This window comes from Carcharodon carcharias, chromosome 21 (assembly GCF_017639515.1).
Source record: "Carcharodon carcharias isolate sCarCar2 chromosome 21, sCarCar2.pri, whole genome shotgun sequence".
Taxonomy (NCBI): domain Eukaryota; kingdom Metazoa; phylum Chordata; class Chondrichthyes; order Lamniformes; family Lamnidae; genus Carcharodon; species Carcharodon carcharias.
The window spans coordinates 20924782-20945713 of NC_054487.1; the positions used below are offsets into that span (position 1 = coordinate 20924782).

The window sequence follows — 20932 nt, forward strand, 5'->3', positions numbered from 1 at the left end:
TACCCATCCCTAATTGCCCTTGAACTGCATAGCTTGTAGGCCATTTGAGAGAGCAATTAAGAGTCAGCCACATTGCTGTGGGTCTGGAGTCACATGTCGGCCAGACTGGGAAAGGAGGGCAGATTTCCTTCCCTAAAGGACATTAGTGAGCCAGATGGGTTTTCACAACAATCGCTGATAGTTTCATGGTCACCGTTACCGAGACTACCTTTATATTCCAGGTTCATCAATTGAACTTAAAATCCACCAGCTGCCATGGTGGGATTAGCCTGGGCCTCTGGATTCATTGACATTAACGTCCATTGACATTGCCACTACACCACTGACTCTCCATTAAAGTTTATGTTCCCCTTTGTTTGACCTTGTCCCTTCTGATTAGATCCCACTCCACCACAATAACCATCTTACCTAGGGCCTTAGTCAGCTGACCCAGTGAAAAATCTTGCAAGTCAGGCTTCTTGGGAGGGCGGCACTGTGACTGGGATTGGTGCAGTTTACAGCATTGGACAGTCAGTGGAGGATGAGGTGGAACAGGCCAGAGATTCCAGAGCAAAAAATAGTCTGGTCTACTTGACGAGCAGGTGCTGTGAAATACTCCCCACCTCCTTTGTGCATTACAGGTGGGTCTGCCAACATTACCCAGGTTCTTCCAGGAATCTACCAGCTGGGCAATGTCCCACAAAGCTTTCCTGCCCCCTTAATTGTTTGACCTCACTTTTGCTTCCTGTTGGTGTTTTCCTACAGGGCTACATGTGGAAGAAAGGTCAAGTTCGGCGAAACTGGAATGAGCGCTGGTTTGTCCTGAAGGCCTCCCACATTCACTATTATGTCAACGAGAACCTCAAGGAGAAGAAGGGGGAAATCCATCTCGATATGGACAGCACAGTTGAGGTAAAAGCCGTGGGGATAGACCAACATGTCAGACACTGGGGGAGAGTATGAGGGACTGGTCTGTCTCTATATAACACTGGGGTACAGTACTGGTCGGGACAGGTCTGTCTCTATATAACACTGGAGTACAGTACTAATGGGGACAGATCTGTCACTGTATAACACTGGGTACAGTACTGGTGGGGACAGGTCTGTCACTGTATAACACTGGGGTACAGTACTAATGGGGACAGATCTGTCACTGTATAACACTAGGATACAGTACTGGTGGGGACAGGTCTGTCTCTATATAACACTGGGGTACAGTACTAATGGGGGCAGGTCTGTCAGTCTGGAACCATAGCTGTTCTCTGATCAATGTTCTGCTAGTCTCAGTTACTGCTCTTTTCAGTCTGCTGACTGCGCTCTGATCTTTCCTCTCTGCACTCAGCTGTCCCACGCTCCTGAATCAGTTCCTTACTCTGTGCTGTGATTTTCCTCCTGCAGGTCCTCCCCGATAAGGAAGGAAAGCGATGTTTGTTCTGTATAAAAACTGCAAACCGTACGTACGAGTTGAGTGCGTCTGACACAAAACGCCGACAGGAATGGATAGACAGTAAGTGAGCAGCCAAATTTGTCTCTCATGCACCTATCATTTCGGTGCTATGGCTCCAAAAAGGTGTCTAACCCACAGTCTGCCACCTGGACTCCCAATTCCAACTCTCAGCAGGGGGCGATATGGTGTCACAGTGCTAATGTCACTGGGCTAGTAATCCAGAGGCCCAGGTTAATGCTCTGGGGACACAGGCTCAAATCCCACCAAAGTAGCTGGTGGAATTTAAATTCAATGAATAAATCTGGAATATAAAGCTAGTCTCAATAATGGGAACCACGAAACTATCATTCTGTTTAAAGCAATCATCAACCACTCTCAGGTTAGTGACTGATGAATCCCTGCTGCCTCACACTGAGTTTGGGGGTGTGCTTGGTTCTTGCCAAAATTGTTTAAAGTTGGTGAAGCCAATAAGAAGTGACTGTTGCACCTGCTCGAAGCTTTGATTCTGACTACAGGGGTTCTGCTAGAGTGACATTATTTTTTTGCCTTCAGTGTCCTGCTCCACCTGGACATCACACCCCCAGACCAGGGCCTGACTAGTTGGCATTGGACCTGAAAGAACAAAGGGACATGGATAGGGTTGTGGTGAGGGGAGGGGGTTGGAGAAAAGAGGCGCACGTTTACAACACTTGCAGCTTGTACATGTGAAGAGTGTGGAAGTGTCCGGGGGGGGGGGGGTGGAGTGTGAACTGAGTGTGAACGTGTCCACAGGGAGTGTGAACGTGTCCGGGGGGAGTGTGAACGTGTCCGGGGGGAGTGTGAACGTGTCCGGGGGGAGTGTGAACGTGTCCGGGGGGGAGTGTGAACGTGTGCGGGGGGAGTGTGAACGTGTGCGGGGGGAGTGTGAACGTGTGCGGGGGGGAGTGTGAACGTGTGCGGGGGGGAGTGTGAACGTGTGCGGGGGGGAGTGTGAACGTGTGCGGGGGGGAGTGTGAACGTGTGCGGGGGGGAGTGTGAACGTGTGCGGGGGGGAGTGTGAATGCGTGCGGGGGGGAGTGTGAATGCGTGCGGGGGGGAGTGTGAATGCGTGCGGGGGGAGTGTGAATGCCTGCGGGGGGAGTGTGAATGCCTGCGGGGGGAGTGTGAATGTCTGCGGGGGGGAGCGTGAACAGAGCATGAACGTGTCTGGGGGGAGTGCGAAGGTGTTCGGGGGGGGGAGTGCGAAGGTGTTCGGGGGGGGAGTGCGAAGGTGGGCGGGGGGGGAGTGCGAAGGTGTTCGGTGGGGGAGTGCGAAGGTGTTCGGTGGGGGAGTGCGAAGGTGTTCGGGGAGGTAGTGCGAAGGTGTTCGGGGAGGTAGTGCGAAGGTGTTCGGGTGGGGAGTGCGAAGGTGTTCGGTTGGGGGAGTGCGAAGGTGTGCGGGTGGATTGCGAAGGTGCTCGGGGGGGGAGAGTGAAGCTGTAGGGGGGGGCGTGAACGTGTCCGGGGGGGGGAGCGTGAACGTGTCCGGGGGGGAGCGTGAAGCTGTCGGGGGGGACTGTGAACGATTGCGGGGGGAGTGTGAAGCTGTCGGGGGAGGAGTGTGAACGATTGCAGGGGGAGTGCGACGGTGTACGGGGGGAGTGCGAAGATGTGCGGGGGGAGTGTGAAGCTGTCCGGGGGGAGTGCGAACGTGTCCAGGGGGAGTCTGAACAGAGCATGAACGTGTCCGGGGGGAGCGTGAACGTGTGCAGGGGGAGCGCGAAGGTGTGCGGGGGGAGGTGTGCGGGGGGAGCGCGAAGGTGTTGGGGAGCACGAAAGTGTGCGGGGGTAGGTGTGGGGGGTGAAGTGCAAAGGTGTCGGTGGGGAGTGCGACGGTGTGCGGGGGGGGGAGTGCGAAGGTGTGTGGAGAGAGTGCGAAGATGTGCGGGGGGAGTGCGAAAGTGTGCGGGGAGAGCGTGAAAGTCTGCGGGGAGAGCGCAAAAGTGTGCGGGGGGAGTGTGAAGCTGTCCGGGGGGAGTGCGAAGGTGTGCGGGGGGAGGTGTGCGGGGGGAGCGCGACGGTGTGCGGGGGGAGCGCGACGGTGTGCGGGGGGAGCGCGACGGTGTGCGGGGGGAGCGCGAAGGTGTGCGGGGGGAGCGCGAAGGTGTGCGGGGGGAGCGCGAAGCTGTCCGGGGGGAGTGCGAACGTGTCCAGGGGGAGTCTGAACAGAGCATGAACGTGTCCGGGGGGAGTGTGAACGTGTCCGGGGGGAGTGTGAACGTGTGCGGGGGGAGTGCGAAGGTGTGCGGGGGGAGGTGTGCGGGGGGAGGTGTGCGGGGGGAGCGCTAAGGTGTGCGGGGGGAGTGTGAACGTGTGCGGGGGGAGCGCGAAGGTCTGCGGGTGGAGTGCGAAGGTGTTCGGGGGGGGAGTGCGAAGGTGTTCGGGGGGGGAGTGCGAAGGTGTTCGGGGGTGGAGTGCGAAGGTGTTCGGGGGTGGAGTGCGAAGGTGTTCGGGGGTGGAGTGCGAAGGTATTCGGGGGTGGAGTGCGAAGGTGTTCGGGGGGGGAGTGCGAAGGTGTGCGGGTGGAGTGCGAAGCTGTTCGGCGGTGGGGGGGAGTGCGAAGGTGTTCGGGGGGGGGAGTGTGAAGCTGTAGGGGGGCAGCGCGAACGTGTCCGGGGGGGAGTGTGCAGCTGTCCAGGGGGGAGAGTGAACGTGTCCGGGGGGGAGCGTGAACCTGTCCGGGGGCAGCGTGAAGTTGTCCGGGGGGGGTACTGTGAAGCTGTCCAGGGGGAGTGCAAACGTGTCCAGGGGGAGTCTGAACAGAGCATGAACGTGTGCGGGGGGAGCGTGAACGTGTGCGGGGGGAGTGCGAAGGTGTGCGGGGGGAGTGTGAACGTGTGCGGGAGGGAGTGTGAACATGTGCGAGGGGAGTGTGAAGGTGTCTGGGAGGGAGTGTGAAGCTGCCCAGGGGGAGTGTGAACATATCTGGAGGGAGTGTGAACGTCTGGGGGGGAGTGTGAACGTGTGCAGGGGGAGTGTGAACAGGGCGTGAACGTGTCCGGGGGGAGCGTGACGTGTCCGGGGGGGAGCGTGAACGTGTCTTGGGGGGAGCGTGAACGTGTCTTGGGGGGAGTGTGATCGTGTCTGGGGGGAGTGTGAAGCTGTCCGGGGGGAGCGTGAACGTGTGCGGGGGGAGTGTGAACGTGTGCAGGAGGAGTGTGAAGAGGGCGTGAACGTGTCCGGGGGGAGCGTGACGTGTCCTGGGGGGAGCGTGAACGTGTCCTGGGGGGAGCGTGAACATGTCCGGGGGGGGAGTGTGATCGTGTCCGGGGGGAGTGTGAACAGAGCATGAACGTGTCCGGGGGGATTGTGAACGTGTGTGGGGGGATTGTGAACGTGTGTGGGGGGAGCGCGAAGGTGTGCGGGGGGAGCGTGAACATTTCCGGGAGGGAGCGCGAACGTGTGCGGGGGGAGCGTGAAGCTGTCGGGGGGGAGCGTGAAGCTGTCGGGGGGGAGCGTGAAGCTGTCGGGGGGGAGCGTGAAGCTGTCGGGGGGGAGTGTGAAGCTGTCGGGGGGGAGTGCGAAGCTGTCGGGGGGGAGTGCGAAGCTGTCGGGGGGAGTGTGAACAGAGCATGAATGTGTCCGGGAGGATTGTGAACGTGTGCGGGGGGAGTGTGAACGTGTGCGGGGGGAGTGTGAACGTGTGCGGGGTGAGTGTGAACGTGTGCGGGGTGAGTGCGAAGGTGTGCGGGGTGAGTGCGAAGGTGTGCTGGGGGAGTGCGAAGGTGTGCAGCGGGAGTGCGAAGGTGTGCGGGGGGAGTGCGAAGGTGTGCGGGGGGAGTGCGAAGGTGTGCGGGCTGAGTGCGAAGGTGTGCAGGGGGGAGCGTGAACAGAGCATGAACGTGTCTGGAGGCGAGTATGAAGCTGTCTGGGGGTGAGTGTGAAGCTGTCGGGGGGGAGTGTGAGCTGTCGGGGGGGAGTGTGAGCTGTCGGGGGGGAGTGTGAAGCTGTCGGGGGGGAGTGTGAAGCTGTCGGGGGGGAGTGTGAAGCTGTCGGGGGGGAGTGTGAAGCTGTCGGGGGGGAGTGTGAAGCTGTCGGGGGGGAGTGTGAAGCTGTCGGGGGGGGAGTGTGAAGCTGTCGGGGGGGAGTGTGAACGTGTGCGGGGGGAGTGTGCAGCTGTCCAGGGGACGTGTGAACAATTGCGGGGGGAGTGTGAAGCTGTCGGGGGGGAGTGTGAAGCTGTCGGGGGGAGTGTGAAGCTGTCGGGGGGGAGTGTGAAGCTGTCGGGGGGGAGTGTGAAGCTCCCGGGGGGGAGTGTGAAGCTCCCGGGGGGGAGTGTGAAGCTCCCGGGGGGGAGTGTGAAGCTCCCGGGGGGGAGTGTGCAGCTGTCGGGGGGGAGTGTGCAGCTGTCGGGGGGGAGTGTGAAGCTGTCGGGGGGGAGTGTGAACAGAGCATGAATGCGTGCGGGGGAAGTGTGAACGTGTCCGGAGGGAGCGTTAATGTGTGCGGGGGTAGCGTGAACCTGTGCGGGGGGATTGTGAACGTGTGCGGGGGGAGCGCGAAGGTGTGCGGGGGGAGCGCGAAGGTGTGCGAGGGGAGCGCGAAGGTGTGCGGGGGGAGCGTGAAGCTGTTGGGGGGGAGCGTGAAGCTGTTGGGGGGGAGCGTGATGCTGTCGGGGGGGAGCGTGATGCTGTCGGGGGGGAGCGTGATGCTGTCGGGGGGGAGCGTGATGCTGTCGGGGGGGAGCGTGATGCTGTCGGGGGGGAGCGTGATGCTGTCGGGGGGGAGCGTGATGCTGTCGGGGGGGAGCTTAAAGCTGTCGCGGGGAGTGTGAACAGAGCATGAACGTGTCCGGGAGGATTGTGAACGTGTGCTGGGGGAGTGTGAACGTGTGCGGGGGGAGTGCGAAGGTGTGCGGGGGGAGTGCGAAGGTGTGCGGGGGGAGTGCGAATGTGTGCGGGGTGAGTGCGAAGGTGTGCAGGGGGGAGCGTGAACAGAGCATGAACGTGTCTGGGGGCGAGTATGAAGCTGTCTGGGGGGGAGTGTGAAGCTGTCGGGGGGGAGTGTGAGCAGTCGGGGGGGAGTGTGAGCTGTCGGGGGGGAGTGTGAGCTGTCGGGGGGGAGTGTGAAGCTGTCGGGGGGGAGTGTGAAGCTGTCGGAGGGGAGTGTGAAGCTGTCGGAGGGGAGTGTGAAGCTGTCGGAGGGGAGTGTGAAGCTGTCGGGGGGGAGTGTGAAGCTGTCGGGGGGGAGTGTGAAGCTGTCGGGGGGGAGTGTGAAGCTGTCGGGGGGGAGTGTGAAGCTGTCGGTGGGGAGTGTGAAGCTGTCGGTGGGGAGTGTGAAGCTGTCGGGCGGGAGTGTGAAGCTGCCGGGGGGGAGTGTGAAGCTGTCGGGGGGGAGTGTGAACGTGTGCGGGGGGAGTGTGCAGCTGTCCAGGGGACGTGTGAACAATTGCGGGGGGAGTGTGAAGCTGTCGGGGGGGAGTGTGAAGCTGTCGGGGGGGAGTGTGAAGCTGTCGGGGGGGAGTGTGAAGCTGTCGGGGGGGAGTGTGAAGCTGTCGGGGGGGAGTGTGAAGCTCCCGGGGGGGAGTGTGCAGCTGTCGGGGGGGAGTGTGAAGCTGTCGGGGGGGAGTGTGAACAGAGCATGAATGCGTGCGGGGGAAGTGTGAACGTGTCCGGAGGGAGCGTTAATGTGTGCGGGGGTAGCGTGAACCTGTGCGGGGGGAGCGTGAACGTGTGCGGGGGGAGCGTGAACGTGTGCGGGGGGATTGTGAACGTGTGCGGGGGGAGCGCGAAGGTGTGCGGGGGGAGCGCGAAGGTGTGTGAGGGGAGCGCGAAGGTGTGCGGGGGGATCGAGAAGCTGTCGGGGGGGAGCGTGATGCTGTCGGGGGGGAGCGTGATGCTGTCGGGGGGGAGCGTGATGCTGTCGGGTGGGAGCGTGAAGCTGTCTGGGGGGGAGCGTGATGCTGTCGGGGGGGAGCTTAAAGCTGTCGCGGGGAGTGTGAACAGAGCATGAACGTGTCCGGGAGGATTGTGAACGTGTGCTGGGGGAGTGTGAACGTGTGCGGGGGGAGTGCGAATGTGTGCGGGGTGAGTGCGAAGGTGTGCAGGGGCGAGCGTGAACAGAGCATGAAAGTGTCTGGGGGTGAGTATGAAGCTGTCTGGGGGGGTGTGTGAAGCTGTCTGGGGGGGAGTGTGAAGCTGTCGGGGGGGAGTGTGAAGCTGTCGGGGGGAAGTGTGAAGCTGTTGGGGGGGAGTGTGAAGCTGTCAGGGGGGAGTGTGAGCTGTCGGGGGGGAGTGTGAAGCTGTCGGGAGGGAGTGTGAAGCTGTCGGGGGGGAGTGTGAAGCTGTCGGGGGGGAGTGTGAAGCTGTCGGTGGGGAGTGTGAAGCTGTCGGGCGGGAGTGTGAAGCTGCCGGGGGGGAGTGTGAAGCTGTCGGGGGGGAGTGTGAACGTGTGCGGGGGGAGTGTGCAGCTGTCCAGGGGACGTGTGAACAATTGCGGGGGGAGTGTGAAGCTGTCGGGGGGGAGTGTGAAGCTGTCGGGGGGGAGTGTGAAGCTGTCGGGGGGGAGTGTGAAGCTCCCGGGGGGGAGTGTGAAGCTGTCGGGGGGGAGTGTGAACAGAGCATGAATGCGGGCGGGGGAAGTGTGAACGTGTCCGGAGGGAGCGTTAATGTGTGCGGGGGTAGCGTGAACCTGTGCGGGGGGAGCGTGAACGTGTGCGGGGGGAGCGTGAACGTGTGCGGGGGGATTGTGAACGTGTGCGGGGGGAGCGCGAAGGTGTGCGGGGGGAGCGCGAAGGTGTGTGAGGGGAGCGCGAAGGTGTGCGGGGGGAGCGTGAAGCTGTCGGGGGGGAGCGTGAAGCTGTCGGGGGGGAGCGTGATGCTGTCGGGGGGGAGCGTGATGCTGTCGGGGGGGAGCGTGATGCTGTCGGGTGGGAGCGTGAAGCTGTCTGGGGGGGAGCGTGATGCTGTCGGGGGGGAGCTTAAAGCTGTCGCGGGGAGTGTGAACAGAGCATGAACGTGTCCGGGAGGATTGTGAACGTGTGCTGGGGGAGTGTGAACGTGTGCGGGGGAGTGCGAAGGTGTGCGGGGGGAGTGCGAAGGTGTGCGGGGGGAGTGCGAAGGTGTGCGGGGGGAGTGCGAATGTGTGCGGGGGGAGTGCGAATGTGTGCGGGGGGAGTGCGAATGTGTGCGGGGTGAGTGCGAAGGTGTGCAGGGGCGAGCGTGAACAGAGCATGAAAGTGTCTGGGGGTGAGTATGAAGCTGTCTGGGGGGGTGTGTGAAGCTGTCTGGGGGGGAGTGTGAAGCTGTCTGGGGGGGAGTGTGAAGCTGTCGGGGGGGAGTGTGAAGCTGTCGGGGGGAAGTGTGAAGCTGTCGGGGGGGAGTGTGAAGCTGTCAGGGGGGAGTGTGAGCTGTCGGGGGGGAGTGTGAGCTGTCGGGGGGGGAGTGTGAGCTGTCAGAGGGGAGTGTGAGCTGTCGGGGGAGAGTGTGAGCTGTCGGGGGAGAGTGTGAGCTGTCGGGGGAGAGTGTGAAGCTGTCGGGGGAGAGTGTGAAGCTGTCGGGGGGGAGTGTGAAGCTGTCGGGGGGGGGGAGTGTGAAGCTGTCGGGGGGGGAGTGTGAAGCTGTCGGGGGGGGAGTGTGAAGCTGTCGGGGGGGGAGTGTGAAGCTGTCGGGGGGGGGAGTGTGAAGCTGTCGGGGGGGGAGTGTGAAGCTGTCGGGGGGGGAGTGTGAAGCTGTCAGGGGGGGAGTGTGAAGCTGTCGGGGGGGGAGTGTGAAGCTGTCGGGGGGGGAGTGTGAAGCTGTCGGGGGGGGAGTGTGAAGCTGTCGGGGGGGGAGTGTGAAGCTGTCGGGGGGGGAGTGTGAACCTGTCGGGGGGGAGTGTGAACCTGTCCGGGGGGAGCGTGAACAGAGCATGAACGTGTCTGGGGGGAGTGCGAAGGTGTGCGGGGGGAGTGTGAACATGTGCGAGGGGAGTGTGAACGTGTGCGGGGGGAGTGCGAAGGTGTGCGGGGGGAGTGCGAAGGTGTGCGGGGGGAGTGCGAAGGTGTGCGGGGGGAGTGCGAAGGTGTGCGGGGGGAGTGCGAAGGCGTGCGGGGGGAGTGTGAAGGTGTCCGGGCAGGAACGTGAACGTGTGCGGGGGGAGTGTGAACGTGTCCGGGGGGAGTGTGAACGTGTCCGGGGGAAGTGTGAAGCTGTCGGGGGGGAGTGTGAACAGAGCATGAACGTGTGCGGGAGGATTGTGAACGTGTGCGGGGGGAGTGCAAAGGTGTGCGGGGAGAGTGCGAAGGTGTGCGGGGGGAGTGCGAAGGTGTGCGGGGGGAGTGCAAAGCTGTCCGGGGGGAGTGGGAAGCTGTCCGGGGGGAGTGCGAACATGTCCAGTGGTAGTCTGAACAGAGCATGAACGTGTGCGGGGGGAGTGTGAACGTGTGCGGGGGGAGTGTGAACGCGTGCGGGGGGAGTGTGAACGTGTGCGGGGGGAGTGTGAACGTGTGCGGGGGGAGTGTAAAGGTTTCCGGGGGGAGTGTGATGGTGTCCGGGGGGAGTGTGAAGGTGTCCGGGGGGTAGTGTGAAGGTGTCCAGGGGGAATGTGAGGTTATATACTTTGGTAGGAAGAATAGAGGTATGGACTATTTTCTAAATGGGGAGAGAATTCAGAAATCTGGAGTGCAAAGGGACTTGCGGGTCCTAATCCAGGATTCTCTTAAGGTTAACTTGCAGGTTGAGTTGGTAGTTAAGAAGGCAAATGTAATGTTGGCATTTATTTCGAGAGAAATAGAATATAAAAGCAGGGATGTGCTGCTGAGGCTTTATAAGGCTCTGGTCAGACTACATTTAGAATATTGTGAGCAATTTTGGGCCCCGTATCTCAGGAAGGATGTGCTGGCCCTGGAGAGGGTCCAGAGGAGGTTCACGAGATTGATCCCAGGAATGAAAGGCTTAACATATGAGGAACGTTTGAGGATCTGGGTCTATACTCGATGGAGTTTAGAAGGATGAGGGGGGATCTGATTGAAACTTGCAGAATACTTAAAGGCCTGGATGGAGTGGACGTGGGGTAGATGTTTCCATTAGTAGGAGAGACTAGGACCCGAGGGCACAGCCTCAGAGTAAAGGGAAGACCTTTTAGAACAGAGATGAGGAGAAACTTCTTTAGCCAGAGAATGGTGAATCTATGGAATTCATTGCCACAGAAGGCTGTGGAGACCAGGTCATTGAGTGTATTTAAGACCGAGATAGATAGGTTCCTGATTGGTAAGGGGATCAAAGGTTAGGAGTTAGGGGTTGAGAAACTTCTCAGCTATGACTGAATGGCAGAGCAGACTCGATGGGTCGAATGGCCTAATTTCTGCTCCTATGTCTTATGTAGTGTGAACGGAATGTGAACATATCCGTGGGGAATGTGAACATATCCGTGGGGAATGTGAACATATCCGTGGGGAGTGTGAACGTATCCGTGGGGAGTGTGAACGTATCCGTGGGGAGTGTGAACGTATCCGTGGGGAGTGTGAACGTATCCGTGGGGAGTGTGAACGTGTCCGTGGGGAGTGTGAACGTGTCCGGGGGGGGAGTGTGAACATATCTGTGGGGAGTGTGAACGTATCCATGGGGAGTGTGAACGTGACCGGGGGGTGTGTGAACGTGTCCGTGGGGAGTGTGAACGTGACTGGGGGGAGTGTGAACGTGACTGGGGGGAGTGTGAACGTGACTGGGGGGAGTGTGAACGTGACTGGGGGGAGTGTGAACGTGACTGGGGGGAGTGTGAACGTGACTGGGGGGAGTGTGAACGTGACTGGGGGGAGTATGAACGTGTTCGGGGGAGAGTGTGAACTTATCCGGGGGGGCAGTGTGAATGTGTCTGGGGGGGGAGTGTGAACGTGTCCAGGGTGGGAGTGTGAACGTGTCCGGGGGGAGTGTGAACGTATCCGGGGGGGCAGTGTGAACGTGTCCGGGGGGAGTGTGAACATGTCCGGGGGGGAGTGTGAACGTGTCCAGGGGGGAGTGTTAACGTGTCTGGGGGGGCAGTGTGAATGTGTCCAGGGGGGTGTGTGAAGCTGTCAGGAGGGAGTATGAAGCTGTGCGGGGGGAGTCCGAAGGTGTGCGGGGGGAGTCCGAAGGTGTGCGGGGGGAGTGCGAAGGTGTGCGGGGGGAGTGCGAAGGTGTGCGGGGGGAGTGCGAAGGTGTGCGGGGGGAGTGCGAAGGTGTGCGGGGGGAGTGCGAAGGTGTGCGGGGGGAGTGCGAAGGTGTGCGGGGGGAGTGCGAAGGTGTGCGGGGGGAGTGCGAAGGTGTGCGGGGGGAGTGCGAAGGTGTGCGGGGGGAGTGCGAAGGTGTGCGGGGGGAGTGCGAAGGTGTGCGGGGGGAGTGCGAAGGTGTGCGGGGGGAGTGCGAAGGTGTGCGGGGGGAGTGCGAAGGTGTGCGGGGGGAGTGCGAAGGTGTGCGGGGGGAGTGCGAAGGTGTGCGGGGGGAGTGCGAAGGTGTGCGGGGGGAGTGCGAAGGTGTGCGGGGGAGAGTGCGAAGCTGTCGGGGGAGAGTGCGAAGCTGTCGGGGGAGAGTGCGAAGCTGTCGGGGGGGAATGTGAAGCTGTCGGGGGGGAATGTGAAGCTGTCGGGGGGGAATGTGAAGCTGTCGGGGGGGAATGTGAAGCTGTCGGGGGGGAATGTGAAGCTGTCCGGGGGGAATGTGAAGCTGTCGGTGGGGGAGTGAGAAGGTGTCCGGGGGGGGAGTGTGAAGGTGTTGGGGGGGAGCGTGAACAGAGCATGAATGTGTCCGGCGGGGAGTGTGAAGGTGTCCGGGGGCAGTGTGAAGCTGTCCGGGGGGAGCGTGAACAGAGCATAAATGTGTCCGGGGGGGAGTGTGAAGGTGTCCGGGGGGAGTGTGAAGCATTCGTGGGGAGTGTGAAGCTGTCGGGGGGGAGAGTGAAGCTGTCGACGGGGGAGTGTGAAGCTGTCGGGGGGGGTAGTGTGAAGCTGTCGGTGGGGAGAGTGAAGCTGTCGGCGGGTGAGTGTGAAGCTGTCGGGGGTAAGTGTGAAGCTGTCGGGGGAGAGTGTGAAGCTATCAAGGGAGAGTGTGAAGCTGTCGGGGGAGAGTGTGAAGCTGTCGGGGGAGAGTGTGAAGCTGTCGGGGGGGAATGTGAAGCTGTCGGGGGAGAGTGTGAAGCTGTCGGGGGAGAGTGTGAAGCTGTCGGCGGGCGAGTGTGAACAGAGCATGAACATGTCCGGGGGGAGCGTGAACGTGTCCGGGGGTAGCGTGAACGTGTCCAGGGGGAGCGTGAACGTGTCCGGGGTGAGCGTGAACGTGTCCGGGGGGAGCGTGAACGTGTCCGGGGGGAGCGTGAACGTGTCCTGGGGGAGCGTGAACGTGTCCAGGGGGAGCGTGAACGTGTCCGGGGGGAGCGTGAACGTGTCCGGGGGGGGGTGGGGGGAGTGTGAAGCTGGCGGGGGGGAAGTGTGAAGCTGTCGGGTGGGAGTGTGAAGCTGTCGGGTGGGAGTGTGAAGCTGTCGGGGGTGAATGTGAAGCTCTTGGGGACAGTGTGAAGCTGTCGGGGGCAGTGTGAAGCTGTCGGGTGGGATTGTGAAGCTGTCGGGTGGGATTGTGAAGCTGTCGGGTGGGAGTGTGAAGCAGTCGGGGGGCAGTGTGAAGCAGTCGGGGGGCAGTGTGAAGCAGTCGGGGGGCAGTGTGAAGCAGTCGGGGGGGAGTGTGAAGCAGTCGGGGGGGAGTGTGAAGCAGTCGGGGGGGAGTGTGAAGCAGTCGGGGGGGAGTGTGAAGCAGTCGGGGGGGAGTGTGAAGCAGTCGGGGGGGAGTGTGAAGCAGTCTTGGGGGGAGTGTGAAGCTGTCTTGGGGGGAGTGTGAAGCTGTCTTGGGGGGAGTGTGAACGTGTGCGGGGGGAGTGTGAACGTGTGCGGGGGGAGTGTGAACGTGTGCGGGGGGAGCGTAAACGTGTGCGGGGGGAGCGTGAACGTGTGCGGGGGGAGCGTGAACGTGTGCGGGGGGAGTGTGAACGTGTCCAGGGGGTGTTTCAACAGGGCGTGAACGTGTCTGGGGGGGAGTGTGAACGTGTCCGGGGGGAGTGTGAACGTATCTGTGGGGAGTGTGAATGTGACCGGGGGAGTGTGAACGTGTCTAGGGGGGAGTGTGAACGTGTCCGGGGGGTAGTGTGAACGTGTCCGGGGGGGAGTGTGAACGTGTCCGGGGGAGAGTGTGAACGTGTCCGGGGGAGAGTGTGAACGTGTCCGGGGGAGAGTGTGAACGTGTCCGGGGGAGAGTGTGAACGTGTCCGGGGGGGGAGTGTGAACGTATCCGTGGGGAGTGTGAACGTATCCGTGGGGAGTGTGAACGTATCCGTGGGGAGTGTGAACGTATCCGTGGGGAGTGTGAACGTGACCAGGGGGAGTGTGAACGTGTCCAGGGGGAGTGTGAACAGGGCGTGAACTTGTGCGGGGGTAACGTGAACGTATGCGTGGGGAGTGTGAACGTGTGCGTGGGGAGTGTGAAGCTGTCGGGGGGGCAGTGTGAAGCTGTCGGGTGGGCAGTGTGAAGCTGTCGGGGGGGGAGTTTGAAGCTGTCGGGGGGGGAGTGTGAAGCTGTCAGGGGTGAGTGTGAAGCTGTCGGGGGGAGCGTGAAGCTGTCCGGGGGGAGTGTGAACAAAGCGTGAACGTGTGCAGGAGGAGCATGAACGTGTGCGGGGGGAGCGTGAACGTGTGCGGGGGGAGCGTGAACAGGGCGTGAACGTGTCCGGGGGAAGTGTGAACAGGGCGTGACCGTGTCCGGGGGGGAGCGTGAATGTGTCCGGGAGGGAGTGTGAACGTGTCCGGGGGGAGCGTGAATGTGTCGGGGGGAGCGTGAATGTGTCAGAGGGGAGCGTGAATGTGTCGGGGGGGGGAGTGTGAACGTGTCGGGGGGGAGCGGGAACGTGCCCGGGGGGGAGCATGAACGTGTCGGGGGGGAGCGTGAATGTGACCGGGGGGGAGTGTGAACGTTTCCGGGGGGAGTGTGAAGGTGTCCGGGGGGAGTGTGAACGTGTCCGGTGGGGAGTGTGAACGTGTCCGGGGGGGAGTGTGAACGTGTCCGGTGGGGAGTGTGAACGTGTCTGGGGGGAATGTGAACGTATCCGTGGGGAGTGTGAACGTATCCGTGGGGAGTGTGAACGTATCCGTGGGGAGTGTGAACGTGTCCGGGGGGAGTGTGAACGTGTCTAGGGGGGAGTGTAAAGTATCCGTGGAGAGTGTGAATGTGACCGGGGGAGTGTGAATGTGTCTAGGGGGGAGTGTGAACGTATCCGTGGGGAGTGTGAACGTGTCCGGGGGGGAGTGTGAACGTGTCCGGGGGGGAGTGTGAACGTGTCCGGGGGGGAGTGTGAACGTGTCCGGGGGGGAGTGTGAACGTATCCGTGGGGAGTGTGAACGTGACCGGGGGGAGTGTGAACGTGTCCAGGGGGAGTGTGAACAGGGCGTGAACTTGTGCGGGGGTAACGTGAACGTATGCGTGGGGAGTGTGAACGTGTGCGAGGGGAGTGTGAACGTGTGCGTGGGGAGTGTGAAGCTGTCGGGGGGGCAGTGTGAAGCTGTCGGGGGGGCAGTGTGAAGCTGTCGGGTGGGCAGTGTGAAGCTGTCGGGGGGGGAGTTTGAAGCTGTCGGGGTGGGAGTGTGAAGCTGTCGGGGGTGAGTGTGAAGCTGTCGGGGGGAGCGTGAAGCTGTCCGGGGGGAGTGTGAACAAAGCGTGAACGTGTGCAGGAGGAGCGTGAACGTGTGCGGGGGGAGCGTGAACGTGTGCAGGGGGAGCGTGAACGTGTGCGGGGGGAGTGTGAACAGGGCGTGAACGTGTCCGGGGGAAGTGTGAACAGGGCGTGAACGTGTCCGGGGGGGAGCGTGAATGTGTCCGGGAGGGAGTGTGAATGTGTCCGGGAGGGAGTGTGAACGTGTCCGGGGGGAGCGTGAATGTGTCCGGGGGGAGCGTGAATGTGTCGGGGGGGAGCGTGAATGTGTCAGAGGGGAGCGTGAATGTGTCGGGGGGGGGAGTGTGAATGTGTCGGGGGGGAGCGGGAACGTGTCCGGGGGGGAGCATGAACGTGTCGGGGGGGAGCGTGAATGTGTCCGGGGGGGAGTGTGAACGTGTCCGGGGGGAGTGTGAACAGGGCGTGAACGTGTCCGGGGGGAGTGTGAACGTGTCCGGGGGGAGTGTGAACGTGTCCGGGGGGAGTGTGAAGCTGTCCGGGGGGAGTGTGAAGCTGTCCGGGGGGAGTGTGAAGCTGTCCGGGGGGAGTGTGAAGCTGTCCGGGGGGAGTGTGAAGCTGTCTGGGGGGGTGTGAAGGTTTCCGGGGGGTGTGTGTGAAAGTGTCCGGGGGGAGTGTGAGGTTATATACTTTGGTAGGAAGAATAGAGGCATGGACTATTTTCTAAATGAGGAGAGAATTCAGAAATCTGGAGTGCAAAGGGACTTGGGAGTCCTAGTCTAGGATTCTCTTAAGGTTAACTTGCAAGTTGAGTCGGTGGTTAGGAAGGCAAATGCAATGTTGGCATTTCGAGGGGAATAGAATATAAAAGTAGGGATGTGCTGCTGAGGCTTTATAAGGCTCTGGTCAGACCACATTTAGAATATTGTGAGCAATTTTGGGCCCCGTATCTCAGGAAGGATGTGCTGGCCCTGGAGAGGGTCCAGAGGAGGTTCACGAGAATGATCCCAGGAATGAAAGGCTTAACGTATGAGGAACATTTGAGGACTCTGGGTCTATACTCGATGGAGTTTAGAAGGATGAGGGGAAATCTGATTGAAACTTATAGAATACTGAAAGGCCTGGATAGAGTGGACATGAGGAAGATGTTTCCATTAGTAGGAGAGACTAGGACCCGAGGGCACAGCCTCAGAGTAAAGGGAAGACCTTTTAGAACAGAGATGTGGAGAAACTTCTTTAGCCAGAGAGTGGTGAATCTATGGAATTCATTGCCACAGAAGGCTGTGGAGGCCAGGTCATTGAATGTATTTAAGACCGAGATAGATAGGTTCCTGATTGGTAAGGGGATCAAAGGTTAGGGGGAGAAGGCAGGAGTTTGGGGTTGAGAAACTTATCAGCTATGACTGAATGGCAGAGCAGACTCGATGGGTCGAATGGCCTAACTTCTGCTCCTATGTCTTATGTAGCGTGAATGGAATGTGAACATATCCGTGGGGAGTGTGAACGAGTCTGGGGGGGGAGTGTGAACGTGTCCGGGGGGTGTGTGAACGTGTCTGGGGGAGTGTGAACGTGATCAGGGGAATGTGACCGTGACCGTGGGGAGTGTGAACGTTCCGTGGGGAGTGTGAACGTATCCGTGGGGAATGTGAACGTGTCCGGAGGGGTGTGTGAACGTGTCCGGGGGGAGTTTGAACGTGTCCGGGGGGGGAGTGTGAACGTGTCCGGGGGGGGAGTGTGAACGTGTCCGGGGGGGGGAGCGTGAACGTATCGGTGGGGAGTGTGAACGTATCGGTGGGGAGTGTGAACGTGACCGGGGGGAGTGTGAACGTGACCGGGGGGAGTGTGAACGTATCCGTGGGGAGTGTGAACGTGTTCGGGGGGAGTATGAACAGGGCGTGAACTTGTGCGGGGGTAACGTGAACGTATGCGGGGGGAGTGTGAACGTGTGCGGGGGGAGTGTGAACGTGTGCGGGGGGAGTGTGGACGTGTGCGTGGGGAGTGTGAAGCTGTCGGGGTGGGAGTGTGAAGCTGTCGGGGTGGGAGTGTGAAGCTGTCGGGGTGGGAGTGTGAAGCTGTCGGGTGGGCAGTGTGAAGCTGTCGGGGGTGAGTGCGAAGCTGTCGGGGGTGAGTGCGAAGCTGTCCGGGGGGAGCGTGAAGCTGTCCGGGGGGAGTGTGAACAAAGCGTGAACAAGTGTGGGAGGAGCGTGAACGTGTGCGGGAGGAGCGTGAACGTGTGCGGGAGGAGCGTGAACGTGTGCGGGGGGAGCGTGAACGTGTGCGGGAGGAGCGTGAACGTGTGTGGGGGGAGCGTGAACGTGTCCGGGGGGGAGTGTGAACAGGGCGTGAACGTGTCCGGGGGGAGTGTGAACAGGGCGTGAACGTGTCCGGGGGGAGCGTGAATGTGACAGGGGGGATCGTGAATGTGTCCGGGGGGGAGTGTGAACTTGTCGGGGGGGAGCGTGAATGTGTCCGGGGGGGAGTGTGAACGTGTCCGGGGGGAGTGTGAACAGGGTGTGAACGTGTCCGGGGGGAGTGTGAAGGTGTGCGGGGGTGAGTGTGAACGTGTCCGGGTGGAGTGTGAAGCTGTCGGGGGGGAGTGTGAAGCTGTCGGGGGGGAGTGTGAAGCTGTCGGGGGGGAGTGTGAAGCTGTCGGGGGGGGGGGGGGAGTGTGAAGCTGTCGGGGGGGGGGGGAGTGTGAAGCTGTCGGGGGGGGAGTGTGAAGCTGTCGGGGGGGAGTGTGAAGCTGTCGGGGGCGAGTGCGAAGGGGTGAGGGTGAGTGCGAAGGGGTGAGGGGGGAGTGCGAAGGCGTGCGGGGGGAGTGCGAATGTCTGCGGGAGGAGTGTGAAGATGTCGGGGGGGGAGTGCGAACAGAGCATGAACGTTTCCGGGGTGAGTGTGAACATGTGCGGGGGGAGTGTGAAGGTGTGCATGGGGAGTGTGAAGCTGTCGGGGGGGAGTGTGAAGCTGTCGGGGGGGAGTGTGAAGCTGTCGGGGGGGGAGTGTGAAGCTGTCGGGGGGGGAGTGTGAAGCTGTCGGGGGGGGAGTGTGAAGCTGTCGGGGGGGGAGTGTGAAGCTGTCGGGGGGGGAGTGTGAAGCTGTCGGGGGGGGAGTGTGAAGCTGTCGGGGGGGAGTGTGAAGCTGTCGTGGGGGAGTGTGAAGCCGTCCGGGGGTGAGTATGAAGCCGTCCGGGGGCAGTGGGAAGCCGTCCGGGGGGAGCGTGAACAGAGCATGAATGTATCTGGGGGGAGTGCGAACGTGTCCGGTGGGAGTACGAAGCTCTCCGGGGGGGGGAGTGCGAACGTGTCCAGGGGGAGTCTGAACAGAGCATGAACGTGTCCGGGGGGATTGTGAACGTGTGCGGGGGGAGTGTGAACGTGTGCGGGGGGAGTGTGAAGGTGTCTGGGGGGAGTGTGAAGGTGTCCGGGGGTGAGTGTGAAGGTGTCCGGGGGTGAGTGTGAAGCTGTCGGGGGGGAGTGTGAAGCTGTCGGGGGGGAGTGTGAAGCTGTCGGGGGGGAGTGTGAAGCTGTCGGGGGGGAGTGCGAAGGGGTGAGGGGGGAGTGCGAAGGCGTGCGGGGGGAGTGCGAATGTCTGCGGGAGGAGTGTGAAGATGTCGGGGGGGGAGTGCGAACAGAGCATGAACGTTTCCGGGGTGAGTGTGAACATGTGTGGGGGGAGTGTGAAGGTGTGCATGGGGAGTGTGAAGCTGTCGAGGGGGAGTGTGAAGCTGTCGGGGGTGAGTGTGAAGTTGTCAGGGGGGAGTGTGAAGCTGTCGGTGGGGGAGTGTGAAGCTGTCGGGGGGGGAGTGTGAAGCTGTCGGGGGGGGAGTGTGAAGCTGAGGGGGGGGGAGGGTGAAGCCGTCGGGGGGGAGTGTGAAGCCGTCGTGGGGGAGTGTGAAGCCGTCGTGGGGGAGTGTGAAGCCGTCGTGGGGGAGTGTGAAGCCGTGGTGGGGGAGTGTGAAGCCGTCGGGGGGGAGTGTGAAGCCGTCGTGGGGGAGTGTGAAGCCGTCGTGGGGGAGAGTGGTGCCGTCGTGGAGGGAGTGTGAAGCAGTCGTGGAGGGAGTGTGAAGCAGTCGTGGAGGGAGTGTGAAGCCGTCGGGAGGGAGTGTGAAGCCGTCGTGGGGGAGTGTGAAGCCGTCGTGGGGGAGAGTGGTGCCGTCGTGGAGGGAGTGTGAAGCAGTCGTGGAGGGAGTGTGAAGCAGTCGTGGAGGGAGTGTGAAGCCGTCGGGAGGGAGTGTGAAGCCGTCGGGGGGGAGTGTGAAGCCGTCGTGGAGGGAGTGTGAAGCCGTCGTGGAGGGAGTGTGAAGCCGTCGGGAGGGAGTGTGAAGCCGTCGGGAGGGAGTGTGAAGCCGTCGGGAGGGAGTGTGAAGCCGTCGGGAGGGAGTGTGAAGCCGTCCGGGGGTGAGTGTGAAGCCGTCCGGGGGTGAGTGTGAAGCCGTCCGGGGGCAGTGGGAAGCCGTCCGGGGGGAGCGTGAACAGAGCATGAATGTATCTGGGGGGAGTGCGAACGTGTCCAGGGGGAGTCTGAACAGAGCACGAACGTGTCCGGGGGGATTGTGAACGTGTCCGGGGGGATTGTGAACGTGTGCGGGGGGAGTGTGAACGTGTGCGGGGGGAGTGTGAACGTGTGCGGGGGGAGTGTGAACGTGTGCGGGGGGAGTGTGAAGGTGTCCGGGGGGAGTGTGAAGGTGTCCGGGGGGAGTGTGAAGGTGTCCGGAGGGAGTGTGAAGGTGTCCGGGGGGAGTGTGAAGGTGTCCGGGGGGAGTGTGAAGCTGTCCGGGGGGAGTGTGAAGCTGTCCGGGGGGAGTGTGAAGCTGTCCGGGGGGAGTGTGAAGCTGTCCGGGGGGAGTGTGAAGCTGTCCGGGGGGAGTGTGAAGCTGTCTGGGAGGGTGTGAAGGTTTCCGGGGGGTGTGTGAGGTTATACACTTTGGTAGGAAGAATAGAGGTATGGACTATTTTCTAAATGGGGAGAGAATTCAGAAATCTGGAATGCAAAGGGACTTGGGAGTCCTAGTCTAGGATTCTCTTAAGGTTAACTTGCAGGTTGAGTCGGTAGTTAGGAAGGCAAATGCAATGTTGGCATTTATTTTGAGAGGACTAGAATATAAAAGCAGGGATGTGCTGCTGAGGCTTTATAAGGCTCTGGTCAGACCACATTTAGAATAGTGTGTGAACGTGTCCGGGGGGGAGTGTGAACGTGTCCGGGGGGGAGTGTGAACGTGTCCGGGGGGGAGTGTGAACGTGTCCGGGGGGGAGTGTGAAAGTGTCCGGGGGGAGTGTGAACTTGTGTGGGGGGAGCGTGAATGTGTCCAGGGGGAGTGTGAACAGGGCGTGAACGTGTCCGGGGGGAGTGTGAACAGGGCGTGAACGTGTCCGGGGGGAGTGTGAACAGGGCGTGAACGTGTCCGGGGGGAGCGTGAATGTGTCCGGGGGGGAGTGTGAACGTGTCCAGGGGGAGTGTGAACAGGGTGTGAACGTGTCCGGGGGTAGTGTGAAGGTGTGCGGGGGTGATTGTGAACGTGTCCGGGCGGAGTGTGAACGTGTCCGGGCGGAGTGTGAAGCTGTCGGGGGGGAGTGTGAAGCTGTCGGGGGGGGGGAGTGTGAAGCTGTCGGGGGGGGAGTGTGAAGCTGTCGGGGCGGAGTGTGAAGCTGTCGGGGGGGAGTGTGAAGCTGTCGGGGGGGAGTGTGAAGCTGTCGGGGGGGAGTGTGAAGCTGTCGGGGGGGAGTGTGAAGCTGTCGGGGGGGAGTGTGAAGCTGTCGGGGGGGAGTGTGAAGCTGTCGGGGGGGAGTGCGAAGGGGTGAGGGGGGAGTGCGAAGGGGTGAGGGGGGAGTGCGAAGGGGTGAGGGGGGAGTGCGAAGGCGTGCGGGGGGAGTGCGAATGTCTGCGGGA

At 61.7% G+C, this 20932-nt stretch overlaps 1 protein-coding gene across 2 annotated transcripts in view; it reads left to right on the forward strand.

Annotated features, from left to right (window-relative positions):
• LOC121293228 (differentially expressed in FDCP 6 homolog) overlaps positions 1-20932 on the forward strand; it is a 164806-nt gene that overhangs the window by 101628 nt on the left and 42246 nt on the right. For both annotated transcript variants that reach the window (XM_041216078.1, XM_041216080.1), the window contains 2 exons: positions 745-891; positions 1378-1486. In XM_041216078.1, the coding sequence (XP_041072012.1) occupies positions 745-891; positions 1378-1486 (256 nt within the window). The remainder of the gene's footprint in view (positions 1-744; positions 892-1377; positions 1487-20932) is intronic.